Here is a 27,729-nt window from a genome sequence, read left to right on the forward strand (position 1 = left end):
TTTTTCTTGATTTATACTATTTTCTTGGACACTTATGCCCTTATATTTAATTTTGATACCCTTATAAATATTTTTTGAACGGTTAACAATTTTATGATGTGAACATTCATATTTTAAAATTCACATTGGTAAGAATGTAAAATTGGCCAATGGGCGGTCCGAAACTCGCCCGCGAGCTGGGGCGGGCCCGACCTGTTGTCAATGTGAATATTCACATTAATAGGAGTGTAAAATTGGCTCGCATCCCGTGGCGGCGCGAAACCCGCCCGCGGCCCATGGGCGGCCCGGGGCCGGCCCGGTCCGGCCCGTTGACAATGTGAATACTCACATTGACATATTAACATTCACATTGATAAGAGTATAAAATTGGCTCACGGCCCATGGGCAGCCAAAAGCCCGCCCGTAGCCCGGGGCGAGCCCAACCTGTTGACAATATAAATATTCACATTGACATGTTAACATTCACATTGATAGGAGTGTAAAATTAGCCCGTGTCCCGTGGCTGCCCGAAACCCGCCCACGGCCCAGGGTGGGCCCGGCCCGGCCCATTGACAATGTGAATATTCACATTGATAGGAGTGTAAAATTAGCCCGGGCCCCGTGGCTGCCCGAAACCCGCCCACGGCCCGTAGGCGGCCCGGGGCGGGCCCGGCCCAGCTTGTTAACAATGTGAATATTCACATTGACATATTAACATTCACATTGATAAGAGTATAAAATTAGCCAGCGGCCTAGGGCTAGCCCGACCCAGCCCTTTGACAATGTGAATATTCACATTGACATGTTAACATTCACATTGATAAGAGTGTAAAATTGGTCTGTAGCCCGTGAGCGGTCCAAAGCTCGACCGCAGCCCGAGGCGAGCTTGGCCCGACCCGTGACATTGTGAATATTCACATTGACATGTTAACATTAACATTGATAGGAGTGTAAAATTTGCCCGCTACCCGAAGCTTGCCTGCGGCTCGGGGTAGGCCCGGCCCGACCCGGCCGGTTGACAATGTGAATATTCACATTGACATGTTAACATGTACATTGATAAGAATGTAGAATTGGCCTGCGGCCCATAAGCTGCCCGAAGCCTGCCCACAGCCCAAGGCAGGCTCGTTTGGGTCCGGTCCCGAGCCGGTGGGTCGAGCCTCGAGTCGGGCCGATGGGCCTAGGCCTAGCCTTAGGCTTGGGTCGGGCTTGGGCGGGCCTGGCTATTTTTTTTTAATTCTTTTTAATTTTTTCTACCAAAATTTTATTATTTTCCACAAAAAAAGACACTAGGCCTCGGCACGGGCCGGGCCTCGGGCCGAGCCTTGAATGAGCCTTAACCGGGCTGATGGACCGGGCCGGGCTTCAAAGTGATGGCCTAGGCCGTAGCCTAGGGTCTCGGACTAGGCTCGAGCCCGGGCCGGGCCGTGCTTACCCCGGGCCGCGGGCAAGCTTCGGGCAGCGGGCAAATTTTACACTCCTATCAATGTTAATGTTAACATGTCAATGTGAATATTCACAATGTCACGGGTCGGGCCAAGCCTGCCTCGGGCTGTGGTCGAGCTTCGGGCCGCCCACAGGCTGCGGGCCAATTTTACACTCACATTCACATTGTCAACGGGCCGAGTCGGACCCGTCCTGGGCCGCTGGCTAATTTTACACTGCTATCAATGTAAATGTTAACATGTCAATGTGAATATTCACATTGTTAATAGGCCGGGCCGGCCCGCCTCAGGCCGCCCACAGGCCGTGGGCGGGTTTCGGGCAGCCACGAGGCGCGGGCTAATTTTACACTCCTATCAATGTGAATGTTAACATGTCAATGTGAATATTCACATTGTCAACAGGCTGGGCCGGGCCTGCCCCGGACCGCGGGCGGGCTTTTGGCCGCCCATGGGCCGCGAGCCAATTTTATACTCTCATCAATATGAATGTTAACATGTCAATGTGAATATTCACATTGTCAACGAGCCGGACCGCGGGCTGGTTTCGCGCCGCCACGGGACGCGAGCCAATTTTACACTCCTATTAATGTAAATGTTAACATGTCAATGTGAATATTCACATTGTCAACGAGCCTAGCCCGCCCCGGCCCGACTCGAATTTTTCCGGGCACCCACAAGGATCGACATGGGCCGAGCCCCTACACATTGACGGTGTGAACATTCACATTAGGGGTATTTTGGTAATTATGTCACCCATAGGACTTATTGAAACATAAGAAAATAATGTGAACTAAATGGAACATAATTAGATGAAAAGGGTATTTTGGTCTTCTTATCTCAAATAGGACCTAATGGAATAGTCCTAATGGAATAGTCAAAAAGAATATGGGTTGGATGGAATAAAATTCTTAAAAAATGAATTTATCAAAAAAGCTCCCTATTATATATAATATATATATATACACATATCCCTTATCTATTTAACTATATGTCTAAATGCCATATATTTGTCCACCCACTATGTCTATTGCTACCATTTTATCTAGGAGCGACTCCACCTTAAGGTTGATGGAGTTCCATAACCCCATCATGCACTAGAAAATCTTTTTTAAAAAAATTATTTATATTATTAATATTTTATGTAATAAAAAAAATTAGGGAACCCCATCAAATAGAGGTCTACTGTTTGAAACGTTTAAATTACTTTATATGGTTAACAATTTTTTTAAATAATTTTTGAGTTATTTTTTTTATATATATTTTTTTATCTTTAGTGAACTTTTAAAATATTATTACTTAAAATATTTAAAATTTTCAATAAAGAAAAAAATATATAAAAATCTAGTGCATTTTTTTCTGTATTTATTAATTTTTTAAATAGAAATTTTCACAAATATTTTACTTTTTAGTTACATTTAGGCTACGTGTATTTAAAAAAAAAAAACTAAAATATGAATTTTTTTTTTAAAGACAACAAAACACAAAAAATAAAAAACTCAAACTTTTTTAAAAACTAAAAATCAAACAGGGTGAATATTGTTTAGTTTTCTTTTCTTATAAAATTTACAGAACTTAAGTTCGTGTAGTGACTCCATGTATGAAAATTTATGGATTCGCCACTCGTATTATCATTTAAAAAAGGGTTAATTACAAAAAAAAACTTTAAGATTTCGCGTGTTTTTCAATTTAAATCCCAGTGTTTCAATTTCGATAAATTAAACCCTGGAGTTTCATTCGTGTTTTAATGTGAACCATCCGTTCATCTTCGTCTCACTTCATCTTCTTCCTTCTTTCAGATTCAAATCCACATATTCAAACCCTTGTATCTCCCTCTTTGTAACTTTGTTTCACCTCATTTTTGTGCCGTTGGATTCACTTCATGGCTTAGTTTTCATTCCACTCCTTATATGCCTTGTTCTACCTCTTTTTGCATGTTGTCGAAGCTTCGAAAGTTGGCCAAAAATGTAATGCCACACTTTTAATTACTCGGATACCATTACCAAATCCTTTATTATAATTTAATTTCAGAGACAACATGCGGAAATTCTATACATTAACAGGGGTAAATAAATAAAGATTTTCTCATTCGGCTACATAATGAATGTTACATGATTCACTATTAAATAAAGCGCTCGCAGGCATACATCATTACATATAAGAGAAAAGGTTTAACACTTTTTCAACAACGACATTCCGCCAACAAGTAAAAGGCCCCGTGACCAGCACATAAAGAAGATCATCGATCTTGAACCACTTCTCGACATCACCTAAAAAAAGATTAACAACATGGGATGAGCATAAAGCCCAGTAAGGATTTCAATATGATCCTAAACAATAACAATATATAGATATCTATGATCATGAATATTTCATATCATACAATATAAATAATGTGACGGTTTATAATCAAAGTATACTTATATATAAATTTTTTCCAAAAAACATCCAATTTGCTCAATAATACATAACACTCTCTTTTCCTTCTCTTAAATTATCCATTTCATGAAGAATATATATTAACAACGCATTTTCGATAACGTGTTCACAAAACCTAATTACTTGTCATTCCTTACACTCCCAACCTATCACATACACCCATTACTAACACAATATCCAAATTTCCAAGCCCTAAGCCAAGGGTAATGAAACATTTCCATAACCCGTTCGACATACAAATGTACGTACAATACCTTTAATATGAAAAGAAAATAACGTACATATCAAGACAGCTACACAATCATATGAGACAACTCGACCTTATCAACCAAACCACTACCACATATAATATACATAGATAAACTGGTTCAACACTGAAACCCTAACCCATGCTCTATCTGCTTCAAGCGCGGTAAACCAATGATACACATTTCCACAACAAAACACTAATTTACCAGATACAAGTTGGAAGGTAATGGTACTTCTACCAATTTACCAGACACTGGTTAGAAGATAATGGTATCTCTGCCAAGTTTTCCAAGAGCTAGTTGGAAGGAACTGGTACCTATCATTCTAAGCTAGAATGTAATGGTACCTCTCATTCTCAGCGCAGTTTACATTACCAACCATCATAACATGTAAAAAGCATATATAATCCAAGTGTAATACATACACATAATCTATTCAATACAACAGTGTCATCCTTCACCGATGACTGAGGACAAAACCTCTAACCATATGCATAATACAATAATTCAATTCTCATGTTCATTCTTAATTTACAAAGAGTTATGATTTCATTTTCTTTCCAAAATTAATTTGCTCATTTTCCAAGTTACAATACTCCAATCTTTATTCAAAAATCCATTCATTTTATTTCACAAAACCAAATCCATGGATATCAAAACTGTAATGGCCCAGACATGCATTTGATTAATTAGACATCTAATTGCAATGTTATGTGCTAATTGATTATGTGTTTGATGAGAAATTGTATGTGAATTAAAAGGATTTGAATTTATATTTGTTGATTGTAGGAAAACCTATTGAAATTACAACTTTAAATTGAAAATTGAAGGTCTTAGAAGCATCAGAAACCAAAACCAATTAAATATTTATAATCAGCATGAAGTTTTGTAAAAATTTGATTCAAAATGAATTAATTGAATATTTTATATATATATATATATATGGGCCTTAGTTGAGCCTTAGCTTCAACAAAAATATACTCTGAGAGAGAGAGATTGAGAGAGTTCTAGAGACAAGAGAAAGAAGGAAAGAAAGTGAAGAAGAAGAAGAAGAAGAAGAAGAAGAAGAAGAAGAGCAAGGGAAATTAAGCTTAAATCTTCAACAAATCAACTAACAAAGGTAAGATTAATTTGCCCTTCTAATTCAAGAAATGAGATGTCATCCTCATGATCCTCTAGAATTTGGGTTGAATAAGGAAGAAATCAAGCTTAATTAGTGGAATTATGATGTAGTATATAGTAGAAGTTGGTTCAAGATTGGTACATACATGGCATATTCCATGAAAATCATGACCATAAACTTGTTCGCTTGCATGGCCTCTCATGCTTCAAAGGAATTTATGTATATAAGCTTGGGTTGAAACTTTTTCAGTTGTGTTTCTTGATTTTGCAATGTTTCCAAAGAATTGAATCTCTTGTATGGAAATTGAGCTTCCATTTGATATTATGATTTTATTCAAAGTGAGCTATGTTTATTCAAGATGTTTTTGAAGAGTTTTGGGTCTTGAAATGTATAAGATTGAGGTTTAAAGGTACAAAACTCAGCTCAAGCTTTACAGTAGAAGTTCAGACTGCTAATGAACCCAGACCACACGTACAGGCCCAACTGCCCTGTTCCAAAGTTGTGTTCTGCAAAAATTACATATGCAGGGCGCACGTATGATGGAATTTCCACACATGCGGCCAGGCCCTCCGCACGTACGATTTTCAGGGCGGTCTCGGATTTGTTTTCTTTCCGTTTGTCCAACTTTTGGGCCTCTGTTTACATGGTTTTCAAGTGTTTTTCATATGCATTTGCATGCTATGAACACAAAAGACATGAAAGGAATCATAGGAATGACCGAACAAATGAAGAACGAACGAAATAAATAAGGTTAAAACCGACTGAATGAATGATACGTGATTTTGAGATGTTGTGCTTGGTTATGTGTCTACAGGTTGAACTATTGAAGTGTATCATCCGGCCAAGCACTGTGAGTAACATTACTGTAAAGACATGTTTATATGAAATATATTTGAAATGCTATTTGATAAGTTATGTTTTTTTTTGAAATGGTATTTTGTGTTTGTGAATGTGAATGAATATCTAGTTTTGAATCTACTCTGGCATCCAAGGAATGGTCCAAGTCATAGGGGGGCATCAATTTAATGCGGGTCCATGACAAATAAGTGATTACGAGATCTCGTTAGCCACAAGATAACGTGGTGATGTGTTTAATCGGTATTCGGAACCGATTACTCTAGTCGGAAGATGATATGTTCTGTTATGTTGGATGTACCACTATTATGTTCTGATATGAGAATGATTCTGATATGATTTGTGTTATGTTTAAGAGAAATGTATGGAATTCGTTCACTAACCTCTTTATTTTAATGTTATTCACTGAACTTGAGCTCACTATTTGTATGTATATATGTATAGGTGAGCGCCCTGGAGATCAAGCCTAGAAGGGTTCCTTTAGCTGAGCCATCCGTTGAAGCCCTATTGAGTTTTTGGTGCCTCCAAGTTGGGGCTAGGTTGAGAAGACCGTTGTATAGTTTGTGATCATATTGTCGGGCTTTTGTTATACGTATATATGTACATGAATGATGTTTTTGTATATGATATTATGTATGTATTGTGCAGTAGGTAAATTAATGTTCATATACATTTAATTTGTGCATATAAATACACAACTCAATGGACTCTTTGTTGTCTTTATGTTATAAGCTTCTGCTAGCCTCTATTATTTTGATTTGTACAAAAAGACGTTTGGTAATCTCGGGTTACTGGCCGGTCACCTCACCAACCCTTACGAGGCGGGGTTCGAGTCGTGACAAAAACCATAACCTAACTCAACTCAACTCATCATAATTAGTCCAAAACAATCCTAATATCATGGTTAACTCTTTTTTTTAGCAATTAACACATTTACACAATCCATATCAAACAAAATACAACAATTATTCAACTTTACTCCTTTTCAATTTATTAAGTTTTAACATTAAATTAAGGCTTATCCCCCCTTTCAACATAAACAGGATAAACTACTCCCCAATTAACCAAACAATAACTAGTTTAACAATTATAACCCCCAAGTATCAAACCCTAAATCCTCTTTCATGATTTTCAAAAAATCCATAATAAATATGATTTTTATGCAATAAAATCTACCACATGTTTATCTATAGATGAAGTATTAAAGAGAAGTAAGGAAATCCTACCTCTAGCAAGAAGAAGAGAAAGCCTGAAAATTCAACTTCGACGAAAACACAATCCGCTCAGATTATTGTAAAGCTCTCTTTGTGCTCTATGTTTTTGGATGGAACTAAAGTGAGATTTTAAGTAGAAGGAGATGAAATCCAAGGTTGAAAGTTTGAGACTTTTGAAAATGAGAGAAGGAGAGAGAAGAGAAAAATGATCTAGATTTGATAAAAAAAAAAAAAAAGTAACTTTTTAAAGTGTTGATCCCGAATAAACCACTCGAGTGATGAAACTTGCACTTGAGCGTCAAAAACACAAGATTGCTCGAGTTAAGAAACCTTCGCTCGAACGTAGAACACACACTTTCAGAATCTCAAACCTGCAAAAGTAATGGATGACTCACAAGACCGCTCGAGCAAACAATTTGTCACTCGAGCGATGAAAAAGAAAATTTTCAGATTGTTACAAAAAATAAGATTATTCTTTTTTTTTCTTTTGTTCTCCCTCCTCTTTCGAGGCTCCTCCTCCTAGCTTGCTGCTGCTGCTACTTCATCATTATTATCTATAAAATGAAGTAGTGGTGCCGTTGAGTGGTGATATGTATACAGCTATCCACAAAAACAAAAATAAAAACAAATGGTCAGTGAGCATGTTAGGGCGCTTTGGTTTCCAATCAAGCATCATCTATTGGTTCTCTTCTGCCAAGAATATTGTCGTGATAGCAGCAAGGAAAAAAAAATATTCAGCTTGCTTGGTTGTGTTTTTTCAAAAATACTTTTCAAAAAATTCTACTTTCTTGTTTTCCGTGTTTTTTTGTTTTTATTGAATTTTTTTTTAATATTTTAAGCAATTTTTTTTTACTTTTTAGACATCCCTAACATAAATATACCTAAAAAGTAAAAAATTTATAAAAAAAACCTTTTAAAAATTCGCTAAATACCAAAAATACAAAAAAAAATACGAGAATTCAGTACATTTTTTATATTTTTATGTATTTATTAAAATTTTAAAATATTTTTTCACAAATTTTTTACTTTTTAAATTCATCTAAGTAAAGTGCATCTAAAAAGGTAAAAAAAATTTAAAATTTTTTAAAAATATTCACTAAAAACAAAAAAACACGAAAACCAAAAAACTAAATTTTTAAAAAACTTAATCCAAAAAATTCAAACCAAACACACTGATTATTTTTGGGCAACTTTCAAAGCTTCGACGACATGTAAAAAGAGATAAAATAAGACGTATGATGGGTGGAATAAAAATTAAGCCATGAGATGAATATAACAACACGAAAATGAGACGAAACAGAGTTATGATAAGAGAGATATAAAAGTTTGAACAAATGGATTTAAATCTAAAAGAAGGAAGAAAATGATATGAAACAAAGATAGACAAGTGGTTTATATTAAAACACAGATAAAATTCTAGAGTTTAATTTGTCAAAATTAAAAATTCTGAAGTTTAAATCGAAAAACATGGAAAACACTAATTTTTTTTGTTAATTAACCCAGAAAAGAAAAATTTAAAATAATCCTTCAACCAAATAATGGCCCTGTTTGGTAGAGCTGTGGGAAAGTGCTTATAGCTTATGCCTTAATAGCTTATAGCTTATAACTTTCAGCTTAAGCTGATTTTCAGCTTATTCTTAAAGCATCTCCTGCCCCACTCAAAGAATAAGCTGATTTCTGACTTCCAAAAAGCTATAAGCTATAAGCTATAAGCTAAACTAAACACATCAAAATAGCTTAAATTAAGCTGAAAGCAGAAATAAGCTGTAATTAAGCTCTGCCAAACAGGCACAATATATATCGCATGGACTTCTACAATCAACCCAACAAAGAATTTATTAGTGGAAGAATAATGTATTTATCCTCTTTTCTAACCGAATCACTCCATTCAAATCAAACGCGGATTTTAGCAAACATGATGGTACAAGTAAAATTTTCACGGTTTTGCAATGGAGTCGAGGCCGCCTACTTTCAACCCCTTCCAGCCTCGTAGTAGGCGTAGGGTTCGTTAAACCAACTTTCCAACTACCTTCCCTGTAGGACCCATACATATGCATATCTAACACATCGCCACACTACGAAGATCTGTCTGGCGGATTCTCCAATGTCAGCCTTCCTTTGAATATATTCATTCTCAACCCACAAAACCCCCCAAAACAAAATCACACCAGAAAGCCGTTCAAATCTGGAGCTTTGATCGGTAAAGTTTCTCAGCTCTTGTTCATTCACTTACTGTTTTCTTTGCATTTGTTGTTCTTTCCAAAGCATTGAACATGGACATCCCACTCTCTCGTTACCAAAACCTGTCATTATATCAGATTCAGAGTATTTGCAGATTTCCATATTCATTTCCAGACCCCAAAAATTTCGGAGAAAGGTCTTTGTTTTCTGGGTATTCTTTGTTTGATGGAAGTAAATGGAGAACTCGATTGTCCCATATCAGGTGTTCTTTTGTAGAGCAAGGGTTGAAGCCACGACCCATGATGAAACCTTCAAAAATCAACCTCGATCCAGAAAAAGAAAACCATTTGGAAGTAACCCAGACCAGGAGTTCTAGTTCAGAACTGTGTGCTCAGATTGAGAAGTTAGTTTTGTACAGAAGGTATCAAGAGGCACTCGAATTGTTCGAAATCTTGGACTGTGAAGGTGATCATGATGTGAGTAGTGGTACTTATGATGCGTTAGTGAATGCCTGTATTAGTTTGAAATCAATTAGAGGGGTTAAAAGGGTGTTTAATTACATGATTAATAGTGGGTTTGAGCTAGATCAGTTTATGAGGAACAGGGTTTTGTTAATGCATGTGAAATGTGGGATGATGATGGATGCGCGTAAATTATTCGACGAAATGCCTCAAAGGAACTTGGTTTCGTGGAACACGATAATTGGGGGACTCGTGGACTCAGGAGATTACATAGAGGCTTTTCGGTTGTTTCTAGTAATGTGGGAGGAATTTTCTGATGTTGGATCCCGCACATTTGCTACAATGATTCGAGCATCTGCTGGGCTGGAACTTGTTTTTCCCGGTAGGCAGTTGCATTCATGTGCTTTGAAGATGGGTGTAGATGGAGATATATTCGTATCTTGTGCTTTGATTGACATGTATAGTAAGTGTGGAAGCATTGACGACGCACAATGTGTTTTTGATGAGATGCCCGAGAAAACTACGGTTGGATGGAATTCAATCATAGCAGGTTATGCACTTCATGGATACAGTGAGGAAGCTTTGAATATGTATTATGAAATGCAAGATTCTGGTGTTAAAATGGACCATTTTACATTCTCAATGATTATAAGAGTGTGTGCTAGGTTAGCTTCATTAGAACATGCAAAACAAGCACATGCCGGTCTAGTTCGTCATGGTTTTGGGTTGGATATAGTAGCCAACACAGCACTTGTGGACTTTTATAGCAAATGGGGAAGGATAGAAGACGCTAGGAATGTCTTTGAGAAGATGCCTCGCAAGAATATCATATCTTGGAATGCCTTAATTGCTGGATATGGTAATCATGGTCGGGGAATTGAGGCAGTTGAGCTATTTGAGCGGATGCTTCGTGAAGGAATGGTTCCCAATCATGTTACTTTTCTTGCTGTTTTATCTGCTTGTAGCTATTCAGGTTTATCAGATCTTGGGTGGGAGATTTTTGAATCAATGTTCAGGGATCACAAGGTTAAGCCCCGGGCAATGCACTATGCGTGTCTTATTGAATTATTAGGTCGAGAAGGGCTTTTAGATGAAGCTTTTGCTTTAATACGAGACGCTCCCTTTCACCCTACAGTGAATATGTGGGCTGCTTTGCTGACAGCTTGTAGGGTCCATAAGAATTTTGTGCTTGGAAAATTTGCAGCTGAGAAAATTTACGGAATGGGACCTGAAAAGCTTAGTAATTATGTTGTGCTTTTGAATATATACAACAGGTCTGGGAAGTTGGAGGAAGCTGCTGGAGTTGTCCAGACCTTGAAAAGAAGGGGTTTGAGAATGCTTCCTGTATGCACTTGGATTGAAATCAAGAAACAATCACATGTTTTTCTTTCTGGAGATAAGCAGCATATCCAAACAAGAGAGATTTACGAGAAAATAGACAAATTGATGTTGGAGATCTCAAAGCATGGTTATGTTCCCGGAGAGAAGTTTTTGCTTCCTGATGTGGATGAAAGGGAAGAGAGGATGCTATTGTATCATAGTGAGAAACTGGCAGTTGCATTTGGCCTCATTAACACTTCTTCTTCTACGGCATTGCAACTTGTGCAGAGCCATCGAATTTGTGGTGACTGCCATAATGCAATTAAATTAATAGCCATGGTTACTGGACGAGAAATTATTGTTCGGGATGCAAGCAGATTCCACCGTTTTAAAGATGGGAATTGTTCTTGTGGGGATTACTGGTGATGGCAATAATTTTTTTGTTGTGGATAGAAGAATTCTGTAACAAATGAAATTGTACGTCATCTTTTCTGTTTCTGTTTCTGTTTCTCTTCTTTTCTTTTCTTTTTCTCTGTCAGAAATATTTACTTATTTGTTAGAATACATTTGTAGTTGTAGTTCTCCATGGTCATTAATAGAAACTTTCTTCTTTTTTTTTTCCATGCGAAGTTAAAAAAATTTTGCCGTGTGTTTTTTGGCTATTTAGTTGTTTCTCTGGAGATATCACCGAGTTATACCATGTGATCTTGCAACCATCCAATGGTCCACACCCACATGGTATGACTCGGTGGTATACATATCATTCCCATTCTTCATAACTAGATGGTTTGACGTGCCCCTGCAAGCGTTTATTTTGCTCATGCTAACATATGAATATCCTTGAGTGTTTGCAACTTTCTTGAGAATGACATGATCATCACATGAAGATTGTAGAGCCATATGAACCTCATCAATTGATTCAGAATGCATTTGATTTTTTGTCAGTATTATTGTTCTGCTAATTAAACTACATCAAATCTAATTAATCTTAAAAATTCATCCTTCCAAATGCTTAGGGTTTACATTACTAGTCACATGTTCACTACTGCTCTGTTGATCTGAAAAAATAGAGTGGAACAGCCCCTGCTAACTTAGGTTTTGATCAGTGGTTCACTTATATCGAACTTACTCCTCTATCAGAATTTACTGAAAGCTCACTCTTTATTCCCTCAAAAGACTTATTGTAAACAATTCTGTTCTACAAGAAAACCAATATATATTTCAAAATTGTAAGCTTTGTGACTCAGGTCGAAATTTTCAAATATTGCAACATCTTTTGATTTCTTTTATCAAAAAGCATACAACTAAAATTGAAAAGGAGGAAGAAGTTGCAGAAGACATGGTTAATTTCTTTCTTATTGTTGTGTACAAAGATGAGATGGCTAGTTGTTGAGACTTAAATGGATTCCAAAGTGAATAAAGGTGTGTTTGAATTTATGGATTTGAGGTCAGGTGGATTTCAAATCCGAGGTTCCAAATTCACTGGTTCATTTAAATCAGCCCATGAATTTGATGGCCAAGATGAAAGGATTTCAAATAATACTTTAGGAGTTATTTGGCAAATCCATGTGAACAGACTTCTCTTACCTCTCAACTATCAATTCCTCAATCGTTCATCAATCTCTCTCTTCATGGAACTACGGATTGTATGATAGTTTTTCTTTTCTTAGGGTTGGTTTGGTCCCTCACTCCATTTTTGAGCTCAGAGGGTGGTCTCTTTCTACCTTCTCTAGCTCAAACAATGTTCTATTACTCTTTCTTCTTCTTATTCAAGCTTTTATCATATAAGGTTACAATCTTTGACTCTGGATTTGTTTTTGCTGTAATGAGTATGTTATTGCCATGTTTAATTGATTTAATTAGTCTGCAATAAGTTCAATTGAAGCATTATGTTAGAACATCAATGTGATTATAGTCTTGATTATCTCTGACAGGGTTGCATGTTGATCAATTTGTTGTAGAACACTAGGAACATTGAGAGTTCTGTGCAGCTCTGCTCAAGATGAACATTAATATTTCATCTTATAGATATTACTAGTATGATTTGGGATTTTAATTTTAGGCAGCAGTTTTTTAACCTATTGTCATAAAGCATTGTGTTTCAAAAAAACTGTCTTAAAATATCCCAGTTAAAATATGTGCTAGCATAGTCTGCTTTATGAAATGGTTGAAACATGGGTTGAATTCATATTCAAGAATACAAGCCCCCAGGAATATTTTCTTTTTTCTGACTAGGTGGATTAAACTGTGTAGAACTAAAGTGTGAAGTGTGATTGTGGTGGCACTTGCCGTATGGCGTTGCCCTTTTTGTGATGGACGGAATAAGAATAACTTTTTTATTTTATTTTATTGATTGTTTATACCATTTATGAATCTACCAAACAACTGTCCTTTAACTGAACATTGAATATGATAACTTCTATGGACTCAAGTTGCATCATTGGCAAGACTACCAGGAAATTGTGGCACACAAAAGTTGGTTTTGTTCGATTGGGTAATTCAAGTTTTAATGTTGTCTGCGTAATCACTTCAATTTTTTTTACCCCTTTCTATAATTATTTATACTTCTCTAATTCGTTGAGCTGCAGGTATCAGATCACAGCGATGTTCTTTCTGATTTAACGAGGGCAGAGATAAGATTCCTGGATCAATTATTTTAGGCTCCTCTATAATTTTCTATGCTGGTATAATCTTCTCATACTTAGTTTTCACTCCAGTATCCTTGAATTTCTTTGTTAACTATGCAGAAGGGGCTGTCGGCGTGGAGTCACCGTGGTCCATTGGTCAATACTTTGAGTTTATTCTAGTGCTCATGTTCAACATTAATATATATACACACATAAACATCTCTCTATATATCTACGTACACTTCTTTTGATTCTTTGGAATTTAAGTGGTCTTACAAACTTTGCAGGGGAATTTTCCTTAATTGAAGCAGTTTGATTTGCATTTCTTCTAAAAATCTCATCAGGTAAGGTAACTCTTGTGATTTGTTTACTTATTGGCCCTTTGTGTTTGATAATGACAAAATTTTGAGATTTTTTAGATGTATTTTGTATTTGTGGAATGATGATTTGGTAGTGGTAATCATGGACATATATTTAATTCTGCTCTCACCACAACTATATTTAATTCTGAAACTTTGGCTTAACTAACAAAAAAAGGTTTGTAGGTTTGTCTCTTTTGAGAAATTGCGACTTTTTTCCTAAATTTTGAAATAGGTAGGTAAGGGAGAATATAATTTTAATGTTGATAATGTTGTCAATGAAAATTCAATGTAATTAAGCAACCAGTTGAATTGGGCAACATGGGGCCGCAAATTTTTATTCAGTTTAGCTGGTGCCAAAGTGGTGAAGAATCTGAAATTCAAAAATTTGTTAATGGTCTGAATGGTGGCTCTGTGTTTACACCAGAGGCCAAAGTGATAGCATTTGAAGATTCTTGGCAAATTTTTGGCTTCAAACTCATTCAAGTTCTAGTGAAAATGGGGTTTGTAATGGATTCCCTCAATTTAGTTCATGAAGGCATAACTTTTGATTTAGGTCGCAGTGAAATACCTATCTAAATCAACCTGCCATTGTATAATGTTCAGATTTCTAAAATGCTCTGAAATTCTTCTAGAAATGTGAGGATCATTTCAGTACTTGCAATTCTGTGATTGCAAATGTCTTCCTTGATTTTGTATATATCCACTTTTTTATTATTATTAATATATATAGTAAGAATAAGCACCAATTACACCCCTGAACTGGTATTTTTCATCTTCTTAGCATGACCTAATGGTTGCGAATGACCACTCTTGACACCTTCTGATGACACATGGAACATGAAGAATAATGTTGGTTATATGCTTATAATGAGACTATAGAAATGCTCCTTTATTGAATCTAACTATGCCCTCAAAGCTCATAAGAAGGCAATCTCAGTACTTAAAATATCCTGAGAATTTGTCATTGCAAAGTATATTATATGCAGTAGAAATTTCAGTTGGTGTGGGTACTGTGCTTATTAACTGCATTGCAGAATACCTTGGAAGATGAAAGCTGGGTTTGGAACGCATAAAAGCTAAGAAAGAGAATTCTATGTACACAAAGTCATAAACCCAAAGGATGCAGTTTCCATAGTTCACAAGAAATAGGACTCTTTGTTGGCAATTCTAGTATTTAAGTCACCACCATCAAGCCTTCCACAAAAAGGCTTAATCCTAATCCTTGATTAATTGTCCGAGCTCAGGCTCATCATAAAATAACCAAGTGGCAGGATGAGGATTACATCAAAAAAACAATTTCATAGATAGCAACAAAGCACAACCCCTGAATAATTGCCGTCACTATTGCTCTTTATATATATCTTAAATATAGGTAAATAGCATGAAAAGGAAAAGGCTTACTTCAGATGTCTATGTTGCTCCAGATTCTGAATGATCCCAATCATCAAACAGAGTGCCTTTTCGATCTTTGGAATTATAACCCTGCATCAGAAGTGAAAAATGATTGACACATGAAAATAAAGTAGCTGAGAACTAATTTCTTAACAATTTCTACACCATAATAGAGAAGCAAACAAATAAAAGTGCACTCAACAGAAAAATTAAATTCTGAATGGAACTTGTTTGTGCCACATCAATTCATGTCTGATGCCAAATAGATAGGTCTAACCATCCATGACATTGCAGATCAATGCAAAACTAAAGTAGCATCTAAGGCAGAATGTAGATAATTAATCTAGTAAACAAGCAGGCACTGCTGAGAATCTTCGAATTCTTTGATGCGAACCTTTAGTATATCATCTTCTAGCTTTTGTATTAATCTTTGTTGTTCATTAACCTTCGCTGTTAGTTCTTCTATCTTGCCTTCAGCTGCTTCCAGCAAAGATGTCTTTTTAGAAAGTTAAACCTGAAAGCAGTGAAGAGGCATTAATATAATTGCATATAATTAATAGAAACTCGTAAAAGTACAATTACGGTTGAAATTTCAAAAACATTAAGAAATGTTCCATTTTTCGGTTCTTATCAAGAAGTACAGACTCGGGTTTGCTCATCTCTTCCCCGCTAGTACCTACTTCCCAATCTTCAGCCTCAATTGCATTATAACCAACTGCTTATACATAAAAACAGTAGTAGTCAGACAGGAGCATAATAATAGAGCCATCATGTTAGTATATACTAATTATGAATGATGAATTGTAAGGCCATTGCTAAGCCCCAAACACATTCGCCTGCAACCTTCAACTGTTACTCACATCACTTTCTGGTTGACAAAGTTGAGATTCGGTCAGGCTTGGCGTACCTCTATTTTAGCGTACATTAGTCAAGCTCCAGTTGGACCCATAAAAACTGATTTAACTCAACCAGAAAGGCCACTAGGCAACATGCATCGGACATTCTCAAGAATCATAGACCTTTCAGGGAATCAAACAATCATAATTCCAGTCGAACATTGAAAATATTCAGATTTCAGATTTCAAGGTATAGTGGAAAACATTTGATTATTATTGAAAGTTTGAAACCTTTTGTAGCAAATATAAGAGAGAAATGAAATGCCTATTTATTTATATTCTTTTTCAATATTCTTGTTTATTTGATATGATTTAAGGCTTTGAGTTTGAGGATTTATAAAATATAATGTGTCATGTGGGCTAGAGAGAACCGGATTGTTAACAATTTGGAGTGCACTTGAATTTTGGTACACTTAAATACTATGTATCATTATATCTTCCTGTTGTAATCACATCGTTTTAGTCCTGTAATTTTTTAGTTAACAATTTTCTAAATATAAACTGATTAATTGAAACCCAATAGATATTACAATCCTTTCTTATTCCTCAGACTATAATGGAACTTGGTGAAGTGAGGTTTGTTGAATATAAAAATTAGAGTATATAGAATTTTTTTATTTTTAGTATTATTTATATAATCAGTGATTGTGTCAATCACTCATTTAGTATTGTTTCCTTATTTATATCATTTCTTTATTTATATAGTTTTCTAAATTGTATTATGAATCTATTATATATACATGGCCTATATCTCATTCATGAGTAAGCCAAATAATTATTTTCATTCTTTTTGGTATCAGAGCTACGTTCAGTACATAGTAATTTTGCCTCAACAGCAGGCAGCAGCCTTGCTTTAGCCGCCCGCCGGACCTCAACCCATTTCACTGCCATATTTTTTTTTAGTATCACTTCGTGGTGACCTGTTCCTCTATCCACTAGTTTATTCCTATCCCAAATATCTTTATCATATTTTTTTTTTATTCACAATCCATTTTTTTGTGTGTTTCTACTTCACTTTGTCTTTCCTTCTATTTCAACCTCAAATAGGCTTCTATCTTTAAACCTATTTGAGTTTGAGAGGTGTATTATGCCTATATCATGGTGAGCATGGTGATATACCATGTGAACCACCTAAGCTGCCCCATCTGGTGCACAACTCAAGTCGCTCCCTTGGCGCACCACGTAAGCCGCCCCCGTGGCACACTTTCTAATGAGCCTCCCCTTGGCGTACTCAATTATCTGCTGCCATCATCGTTTAGTACCACGTCATAAGTTATGTGTGTATATCATATGAGCATGGTGATATACCATGTGAACTATCTAAGCCGCCCTATCTGACACACAAACCAAGTCGCTTCTTCTGGTGCACAACCCAAGTTGCCCTCTTGGCGCACCACCTAAACCGCCCCCCTAGCGCACTTTCTAATAAGCCGCCCCTTGATGCACTCAGTCATTTGTTGCCATCATCGTTTAGCACCACGTCATAAGTTATGTGTGTTCACACTTGCTAGTTGAACATCCAGTTTGTTCCTATAACGGTCCGGCATGACCTCTTTAAACTGTCTCGACATTGATTCTGGTTAGTTTCCTCTAGGACAATTCAGTTCCTGTTTTTTTTCCTTTCCTAGGGTGTGGTGTTGATGTATTAAACACTTTTTTGGCCTTTTTTATTTAGTGGGCTACCAGATTTGTTCGGTAGCATTTATTTGGACTACCCGTTGAGTTTTTTTCGGCTTCTTCCAGTCATCCATTGGCAAACTGCGATTGTTGAATATCTTCACATCGGCTTGAGGAGGAGTGTTTAATATAAAAATTAGAGTACATAAAATCTTTTTATTTTTAGTATTATGTATATAATCTATGATTGTGTCAATTACTGATTTGGTATTGTTTCCTTATTTATATTGTTTCCTAAATTGTATCATGAATCTATTATATATATATATATATATATGTGTGTGTGTGTGTGTGTGTGGCCTCTATCTCGTTCATGAGTAAGCCAAATAATTATTTTCATTCTTTTACATGATGTAAGAAGCAGTTTGAGAACAACAAACCAACAAAAGAGCTTTCCTGCAAATATAATAGCAAATTGATAGAGAGCAGTAATGTTAAGAGAACTGCAGATTTTTGGTGGGCTAAAAAAAGTCCGGAGTTCTTGTCACCTGAACCATTGCCAATGAATGGGTTAGTAATATACTTCGTGTCCTTGTTTTTTTTATTTTTTATTTATCATCAATATATTCCTTTTGTTGATGGGTTAATAATATCTTTTTTGTTATTAGCTTTTGTAATATCTCTCTTATGTGTTGATGTCGGGAGTTTTGTTTGCTTTCGGCCTTTCACTTTTCTGATTATGGGGCTTGATCTATTAGTTCCCCTATATTCTTTCACTACTCATGGAAGATAGGTCTCTATTTTCTCACAACAGCAGCGGCAGCACCTTTATCGGTCCCTCACAACGGTGTTGACACTTATCCATCAGTCCTCTTGCACCAATACCCCTCAACAAAATGGGGTGGCAGAATGCAAGAATCGTCATCTTCTTGACATGACTCGATGCATATGTTTTTCTATGAGTGTGCATCGGTCATACTAGGGCGACGCTATTCTCACTCCTGCCGATCTTATTAATCGTCTTCCTACCTAGGTCTTGCAAAAACAAGCTCCCCTTTAAATCCTTCTAGGTTACGAGTTCTTGTTTTCTCTTCCTCCCAAAATATTTGGATGTGCCTGTTTTGTCCACAATCACTTTCCTACTCGTGGTAAGTTGGACCCTCGCTCTCTCAAATGTGTTTTCCTTGGATACTCTTCTACTCAAAAGGGGTATAAGTGTTATTACCCTCCTTCTTGTAAATGGTTTGTCTCCATAGATGTCATATTCTTTAAGTCCCAGTCCTATTTCTTGTCCTCTACGGTGTCACAGTCCTCCTTTTAGGAGAAGCCTTGGCGTGAATTGATGCCTGTGATTCCTATGATAGAACTAGTTATTCTTACACCACCACCTCTTACTGGGACTACAGAACCTAATGTCCCCAAGGATAGGGCGGGGAAAGTTTATGTTGGGGATAAAGACAGACATAAAGTTAATTGGTGTGAGATCTTGTACTCAACATTCCATCTCAAATTTTGTGTCCTACTCTCATTTGTCGTCCTCCTATAGAGCATTTGTGTCAAATATTTCCTCTGCTAGCATTCTTAACCATTTCCAAGATGCTCTTGCTACCTCTGAATGGAAACTTGCCATGATTGAGGAAATGAAAGCACTTAGGAAGAATGACACTTGGGAATTAACTGAGTTACCTAAGGGCAAACAACCTATGGGATGCAAATGGGTGTATACTATGAAACACTAAGCAGATGGTTCTATTGAGCGTTACAAGACTAGACTTGTGGTAAAATGGTTCACTCAGACATATGGCGTTGACTATCAGGAGACCTTTGCACCCGTGGCTAAGATGAATTCAGTCCTAGTACTTCTCTCTCTAGCAACTAATCTAGATTGGCCACTTCATCAGTTTGATGTAAAGAATGCCTTTCTCCATGGCGACTTAGAAAAAGAGGTATATATGGACATTCCTTCTGGTTTTGAGGATCATCAGACAGAGAGTAAAGTATGCCGACTTCGGAAGTCATTATATGGTCTCAAACAGTCTCCAAGGGCTTGGTTTGAGAGATTCACTCGGGCTATGCTTAAATATGGCTTCAAATAGAGTCGGGCAAATCACACCTTGCTTGTGAAAGATTCATCACGTGATAAGACTACAGTGCTCATTATTTATGTGGATGAAATAGTGCTTACAAGTGATGATAGTGAAGAAATACCTCTGTTGAAGAAATATTTAGCAAGTGAGTTTGAAATCAAAGACTTGGAGAGCTTAAAGTATTTTCTAAGAATTGAAGTTGCTCGGTCCAAGGATGAGATATTTATCTCTCAGAGGAAGTATGTGCTTGACTTGTTGAAGGAAACTGGAATGCTTGGCTGCAAGGCCTGTGACGCTGCACTAGAACCCAATTTGAAACTGGGAGATAATAAAGGAGGAGCAATTGTTGATAGGAGGAGCTATTAGCGATTAGTCGTTAAGCTCATCTACCTATCTCACTTCCGTCCTGATATTATTATTGCTGTCAATGAGGTTAGCCAGTTTATGCATGCTCCTCATCAAATTCACTTTGATGCTGTCATAAGAATTTTGAGGTACTTAAAGTCTACTCCTGGTAAGGGTCTTTATTTTTTAAAGCATGATCATCTTTGTGTGGAAGCCTATACAGATGCTGATTGAGCTAGATCAGTAACTAATAGGAGATCAGTTTCAGGGTATTGTACCTTTGTTGGAGGCAACCTAGTTACTTGGAGGAGTAAGAAACAAAATGTGATTGTCAGGTCAAGTGCAGAAGCTCAGTTTAGAGCTATAGCACAAGGGGTATATGAGCTCGTATAGATCAAGTTATTGTTGAGTGATCTAGGTATTGATCAGACAGACTCCATGCGATTATACTATGATAATAAGGCCGCCATCAATATAGCTCACAATCCAATTCAACATGTCAACATGACAGGACAAAGCATGTTGAGATTGATTGCCACTTCATCAAGGAGAAACTCACTAATGACACAATATGTATTCCATTTGTGTAGTCTGGTGAACAACTCGTTAACAACCTCACCAAGGGAGTTAGGAGTAAGCCATTGCATGACATCCTAAGCAAGTTGGGCATGAGAGATATCTTCGCACCAGCTTGAGGAGAGTGTTAGAATAGTATATTATTAGTTGGGTTATTATTCCATTGTAATTATTCTATGCCTTAGGGCTCCCGTGTAACTATTAATTAATCTTCATTGATATAAAAAGGGGATGATATCACAATCATTCTCTAATCCTTTTCTATTATCTAAACCTACAGCACATATAACACCAATTAACCAAGACATACCCCTGATGAACCAGATTATCAATAGTCAAAATATTGTCAAAAGTCGCTGTCAACATGAAGAAAGCTACCTTGGAAGGGATGCATGTGACCCAGATTCGACGCAAAGGAAACTCTCCCTCCATAGCACCACCCCGGTAAAAAGAAGAAACCAAGAAAACACCCTTCGAGCCTGGCCCTCCCCAAACCAAAACATCCTCCCCTATACCTCCAACTGGCATTCCATAAAGAAAAGCTAGCAAATCCACCATTTGCCCAAGCTCCCAATCCTAAACCTGACGACGAAGAGTAAGATCCCAAACCACAACTCTGCATCAAACAACTATTTGTTGCGCCAAAACCAAAGCGATGATAGTGTAGCCATGAATAATAAAGGCCAATGCACATCACTCGAACCAGCCCATGGCAGAGAACCAAGATTTAGATCCACCCATTGGATTAGAGGTAATGAAAAGAAAAGTAGCCAATGAGTTGGAGGAATAAGCTCAAACCAAACTTTCTTGGACCTTCGGCAATCACGAAGCGCATGCAACATGGCTTCACTGTCGAGCCCATGTAACGGGCATGTAACATCCAGGCTCAAGTGCCTCCTTTGTTTCATCGCAGCTGTTAGAACTCAGTCATGCTTGACTAGCCATGTGAACTATTTCCATCTATGAGGTCCCATCTGTTTCCAGATTATATCCCAACGACCTTGAGATGCCGCAGAGGATGGTTGTTGTTTACGAAGGCACACAAGGACGATTTTGTGGAGAACACACCTTTAGGAGAATGACCCCAAATTAATTGGTCCTTATCCGTAGGGGAGGTCCGAAGTATGACGGTAATCAAGACACTGTTAAAGTCATTGGACAACCACTGTGATAACTTAGGCCAATCCCATCCAAGATTTTCAACCCGGTACTCATGGACAAACTTGATGGTTTCTTTGGGTGAGAGAGGAAAAGATACAATCTGATGTAAAGGAGACTTGCCAATCCAAAGATCAATCCAGAATCTAATATGTTGCCCATTACCCACACGCCACTTTAACCAAGTCTTAAGAATCTGTGCCCTTTGTTGATACCTCACCATGTATAAGACGCATTAGAAGGGCTGGGATCCCATAATTGTCTATCTTTGAGCAAATATTTGTTGCGAACTGATGTAGCCCAGGGAGAATTTTCTTCAGTTAAACGCCATCCAACCTTAGAGAGTAGCGCCATATTTGTATCACGCATCTGTCTTAATCCTAGCCCTCCTTCATCTTTAGGCTTATAAACATTTTCCCAAGCTACTAAGGCCCTTCACTGATGCTGCGAGTCCCCACCCCACAGGAAAAGCTTGTGGCAGTTATCAATAGCAGAACATACCTTCTTTGGGAGCATAGTTGTTTATATGAAGTATACAGGGATAGAGGAGGTTACAGATTGTATAAGAATGGCTTGACCTGGTAGTGAAAGTTGTCTAGCTTTTTATCCCACTAATCTATTATGAACTCTATCAATGAGGTGGTTGTAGGTTGAACCCGAGACTCGGTTGTGAAGTAAAGGCACACCCAGATATTTTCCCAAGTCCAACATAACTGGGATACTACTTTATGTATCCAAATGTCTCGTGTAACATGAACTAACATTACTTTCCAACTAAACAGTTCATTTTTCTAATGTTGGCAATTTCATTACATAAAGCCTTTATTTTTTATTTATAACTTTGGTCAAGTCCATGAGCATAATCAGTAGTCGAAGATTTAGCATGGAGACTCTAAACTAAAGTGGATATTCAAAGAACAGGAGAGACTTGATAAAAAGGGTAAACTCTTGCATTACAATAGCATATCATGTAGAGTTTATCTTTGTTAGGTTTTGGGTTGGGTTAATTTGGGTTTTTGACAGTAGATAATTATGTTTTAGACTATTACTAAATTAGCAAATGGTCTTGAGATTTATGCATTATCACTTAACTCTTGTTGATTCTTTTAAAAGAGACGTATTCTTCTTCCTTCCCCAACTAATATTATGATCAAATAATATTTATGTTCATGTGTACAGAAGAGGTATTTGAAGAGACTAGTGAAAATGGACAAGAGTTGGATTGATTTGTCAAATAGGATGTCGAGGCAATATATGAATGAGATTGATCAATTCCTTGTGTTTGCCTACACCAATAGGGATGTAGGTTCGATGATCTATTGTCCATGTAGGGGATGCAAGAATTGCTATTATCTTCTACTAGATAATGTGCAAGAGCATCTAATACTGTATGTCTGTTATACAACTAGTTGCTAATTTTGCTTCTTTCAATGAGTCGATATTTAATTATATATTTGTAGAATTATCCATGCTTTTCAGACCTTGATATTTCTGTTTGATTATTATGCACATTATGCTGTAATCTTCACTTATTTTATATTCTGCAGGGTGTTGTAACTCTTGCATACTTGGTTGTGCTTTTTGTTATTATCAATTACTTGTTATATTGTGGTGAAGTAACTCTGAGGTGACTATATAAAGAGCAGTCTATTTATTTTCCTTTTATAGTTGGAAGTGACTGTAGGTTACAAATTTAATCTTTCTTATTATTTTTGTAGCTTGATTTTAATTATACTGTAAATAATCTGAATATTTGTTTGTTTACAAATGTAGCCCTATTGAGGAGGTGGTGGTGATATATTCTCGTGTTAAAGTTGGAACTTAATACCGATGTTGATATTTGTTTTCACATTGATTTGTTTTGTTATTTGGCTAGTAATTGGATATGGATACTAAATTTCGGATTGTATTGAATTTTTAGCTAAATTGAAATACTTGTTGTGTTTGGAGATATTTTATATATATATATTTGTAATGAGTATTTTAGTTAAATTTAGTAATGTGATTGCTTTAGATTATTATTCGAACATTTGATTTTGTGAATGTGAATTTATATTTGTTTTTGCAAATATTAATAGTTGATACATGGATTTTGTAAATATGAATGTATTTTATCACGGGAAATATTAATAATTTGTACAAGTAATTTATATAATGGTTTTACATTTTTTAAAATAATATTTTGCGATGGCTAAATACCATCACAAAAGAAAAATTAATAAAATGAAGAAAAAAAATTCAGCAGATTAACCTTTAATGACAGCATTTTAAGTGTCGCTAAAAAGTTTCAATTTTTTAACGACGGTATATTACCGTCACAATTGGTGAACACATACTTATTGAGATGGCTAAATTTTGTCACAAAAGATAGGCACAACCAGTTGCCAATAAATTGCAATGGTTTATTTCCGTCGTAAATACTATTTTCTGTGCCACTTGTTGCCCCGTCTCATCTCCATCGTTAATACTTTTTGTGACTGATTTTTTTATTTTTAGTGACGAATTTTATCCGTCGCTACAAGTTCCATTTTTTTTTTTTTTGGTAGTGATTGGTTCTCCTCAAGGTAAAATTTATTCACAACATTAATCATCTGCATACTTATAAAGTTCAAAGCTTACTTTTGAACTAGTTTGTCTGGTTTTTTGAGTTTTTAGTTCAACAAGTTTGTTATACTCTAAGAGTTCTTATAATTTTTTAGGTAAATTACACTAACCTCCACTGAAATTTGAAAAAAATATACCAAGCCCCACAAATTTCATATAATTATATTGTGTTACCTTAAAAATTTTAATTCACATAATACATTCAATTTCCCATAACTATTCGTTACTTGTAATTGATGGAAAAATAATGTTTTTTTTTTTTTGAACACTGAAATGTAAATTTATTCTTGATTATCCATGTATTTATACACTACCTGCATTAGTTCCATTCGCATATTAGCCTTATTACTAAAGGAAAAATCTGTATATTTATACCAAAATTGAGGAACTTATTCTATTGAACTTTGTGTTTATTCAATATGGTAGTTGGTTTCCCGGGAAAATATTCTTAATGGTGTTGTTGCATCTTTGTGCAAGGGGTATAACTTGAGAAATATTCTTCCCTCAAAAGCCAGCTCTTCTTGGGTCTCCCTTTGAGTTTCCATGAGTGTTTTACTTGACCCTTTGGATTCAAATTTGTATTGGGAGATGCAACTAGAACACTAGCACTCAATACAGAAAGGATAAAACAAATTCGTACAATTAAATTCTTGATGGATTTCAAAAAACTTTATGATTTTATTTGTTTATTTATTAATTTATTTTATACTGTATATGAGGAGAAGTTATTGCCTGTTCTTGGATAGTTTTTTGATGGTGATGCTCCAACTTAAATGAAGTAATAATTTTTTGTGTATAAGATTATAAAACATCAATCAGTATAAATTATTCACTACTTCATACAAATCCGTTAAATTTTCTTATCAAACCTATATGCGAGTTTAAAATATATTTCTCAAATTCAAACAATTTTAAACTTATATCCTAAATTTAGGCTATTTTGTGAAATTGTGTTTTGAAAAAGGTGAAACACCAATAAATCTCATTTCCTTAACTTACGATCTGTTTAGTCGTTTGAGATTTCTTATGCTCTAAAAAGCCCCATGTGTTTTTGAATTACCTAACTAACCCAAATGATACACCCGTGTGTGCTGCCAATTAGCGACAAAATGAGGATTTTGCCATTACATGAAATTACACATTTAGCCAAAGTACACTAACACTGTGTTTGGTTGGAGGATTTGGAAATGAATTTGGAAAGGGAAAGGGAAAAGTAGGTGAAATGTGAATAAAATATACCTACATTTCATCTAGTTTCACGTATCTTTTCCCTTTCCCTTTCCCTTTCTAAATCTCTTTCCAAATCCCCCAACCAAACACAACATAAGGGGTTGTCCTATTTTGTATGTTTCTAAAATCCCACAATTCAAGCATTCCTAAAACAGAAAAGATTCCCAAATAAAAAAGATTCACCATAATTACAGAAATAGAAATGCGATGTGGTCATGTGTATCCATATTGTTCCATTTGAATTTGGGAACTCAAAACCCTACATCGAGGTTTCTGTTGAAACAATCTTCTGTATAATATAAATAAGTTGAAACTAAATCAAACAAATAAAATAAATTACTTACAGAATTATTTATCGAACTGAATAAGTACAAAAAGATCAAGTCGAGTGTGTGACACTCTATCCTTAAGATAGATTCGCCCCGCTTCGGTGGTTACGGATAAATGGGGTCTATCTCCCAGGATACAATGATCTACACAAATTATAGTAGCACTCCAAACAATTTGTATGGCGAACCAAACTTGTGTTCTATACTCTTAGAATTTTTCTCTCAAATACTAATATGAAGAATAATGCAAAAATAGAACAAAGGAAGGGAACAGATTTGTTTAGATGTTTGTGATGATCAAAATCTGCTGGAATGAGTTCTACTATTTATAGGACCATAGGTGATGGTTGGGAAAATCCGAACAGATACACTTTCAAACCGAACAGATACAATTTCAAGCTGAACAGATCTACTAACTGCTAGCAATTTTAAAACTGTCTAAAATTGTCCGAAATTGTTGGGCAGTTTTTCAAACTGTTTGAACCTGCTGAAAAATGGACTGAAAAAGGGCACTGTTTGGATAGAAAAATTTAAATAATTTTCTCGCAAGAAATTGAAAAAATTCAAATAAATTTTGTCCAAAAAATTAAAGTTAGAACCGACCTGACCCATAACCACACCCGCGCTCAACATGGCCTGTCGGTCAGATGGACGGACGAATGAACGGACGGTGACGACGTGTGCGTGTGTGGTGGTTTGAGCCAAAGGCTACTTTGTCCATAACTCCTCCCTTCTACAAACTTGGGGTGCCCCTTGGGGCTCAACCCAAGTGTTGCCACCTAGAACTTATATATACACATAAATTCTCTTAAGGTTTCAATATGGGACAAGCCTCACAAGGAAACCCACATTTTATTCTTTAATTGTCCATTCTACGAATCCGAAAATGACATCAACTTTCCACTCACTCATAAATAGTTTTGATTAACCGTCTTCATCGTGTGACTTGCCATGCGACAAGGAACACATCACCTTTTTGGACCCACCCCAAAAGACATTTGAGATGCACTCAAATTTGGGCTCAAAGTTGGCCCAAAATAATCCTATAAAACCATAAATTTCAACAATCCCCCACATGAATGGAATTTGACGGGGAGAAAATGCAACAACATGATCTAATTACAGAGAGTACAAAAATTAAAAATATTCTACGAAGGATAGGTAGCTTTTGGCTTTGAACCTTCCCTTGTAAGACACTATCAGATTTACTAGCTAACCAGTGAACATGATGTCTTGAACTATTC

The 27,729-nt window shown here is 36.2% G+C and overlaps 1 protein-coding gene across 6 annotated transcripts; it reads left to right on the top strand.

Moving 5' to 3' along the window:
- Window positions 1–9,130: 9,130 nt before the first annotated feature.
- EMB3141 (Pentatricopeptide repeat (PPR-like) superfamily protein) lies at window positions 9,131–24,314 on the top strand. Of its 6 annotated transcripts, none has more exons than XM_028221828.2 (5): window positions 9,152–11,739; window positions 13,851–13,946; window positions 14,177–14,233; window positions 18,578–18,726; window positions 24,096–24,314. In XM_028221828.2, exon 1 carries the CDS (start codon window positions 9,574–9,576, stop codon window positions 11,686–11,688), a length of 2,115 nt encoding a protein of 704 aa, XP_028077629.2. In that variant the 5' UTR covers window positions 9,152–9,573; the 3' UTR covers window positions 11,689–11,739; window positions 13,851–13,946; window positions 14,177–14,233; window positions 18,578–18,726; window positions 24,096–24,314. The 6 variants fall into 6 exon arrangements, with proteins under 6 accessions (XP_028077631.2, XP_028077629.2, XP_082722410.1 ...); XM_082866284.1 differs by having other exon boundaries at window positions 18,581–18,726; XM_028221830.2 differs by lacking the exon at window positions 18,578–18,726 and having other exon boundaries at window positions 9,131–11,739.
- The last annotated feature ends 3,415 nt before the right edge of the window (window positions 24,315–27,729 follow it).

Source organism: Camellia sinensis, chromosome 4 (assembly GCF_055761805.1).
Source record: "Camellia sinensis isolate YWXY chromosome 4, ASM5576180v1, whole genome shotgun sequence".
NCBI lineage: Eukaryota > Viridiplantae > Streptophyta > Magnoliopsida > Ericales > Theaceae > Camellia > Camellia sinensis.

Coding starts and splice junctions, on each gene's coding strand:
- EMB3141 (XM_028221830.2), top strand. CDS start 9,574: ATGGACATCCCACTCTCTCGTTACCAAAACCTGTCATTATATCAGATT.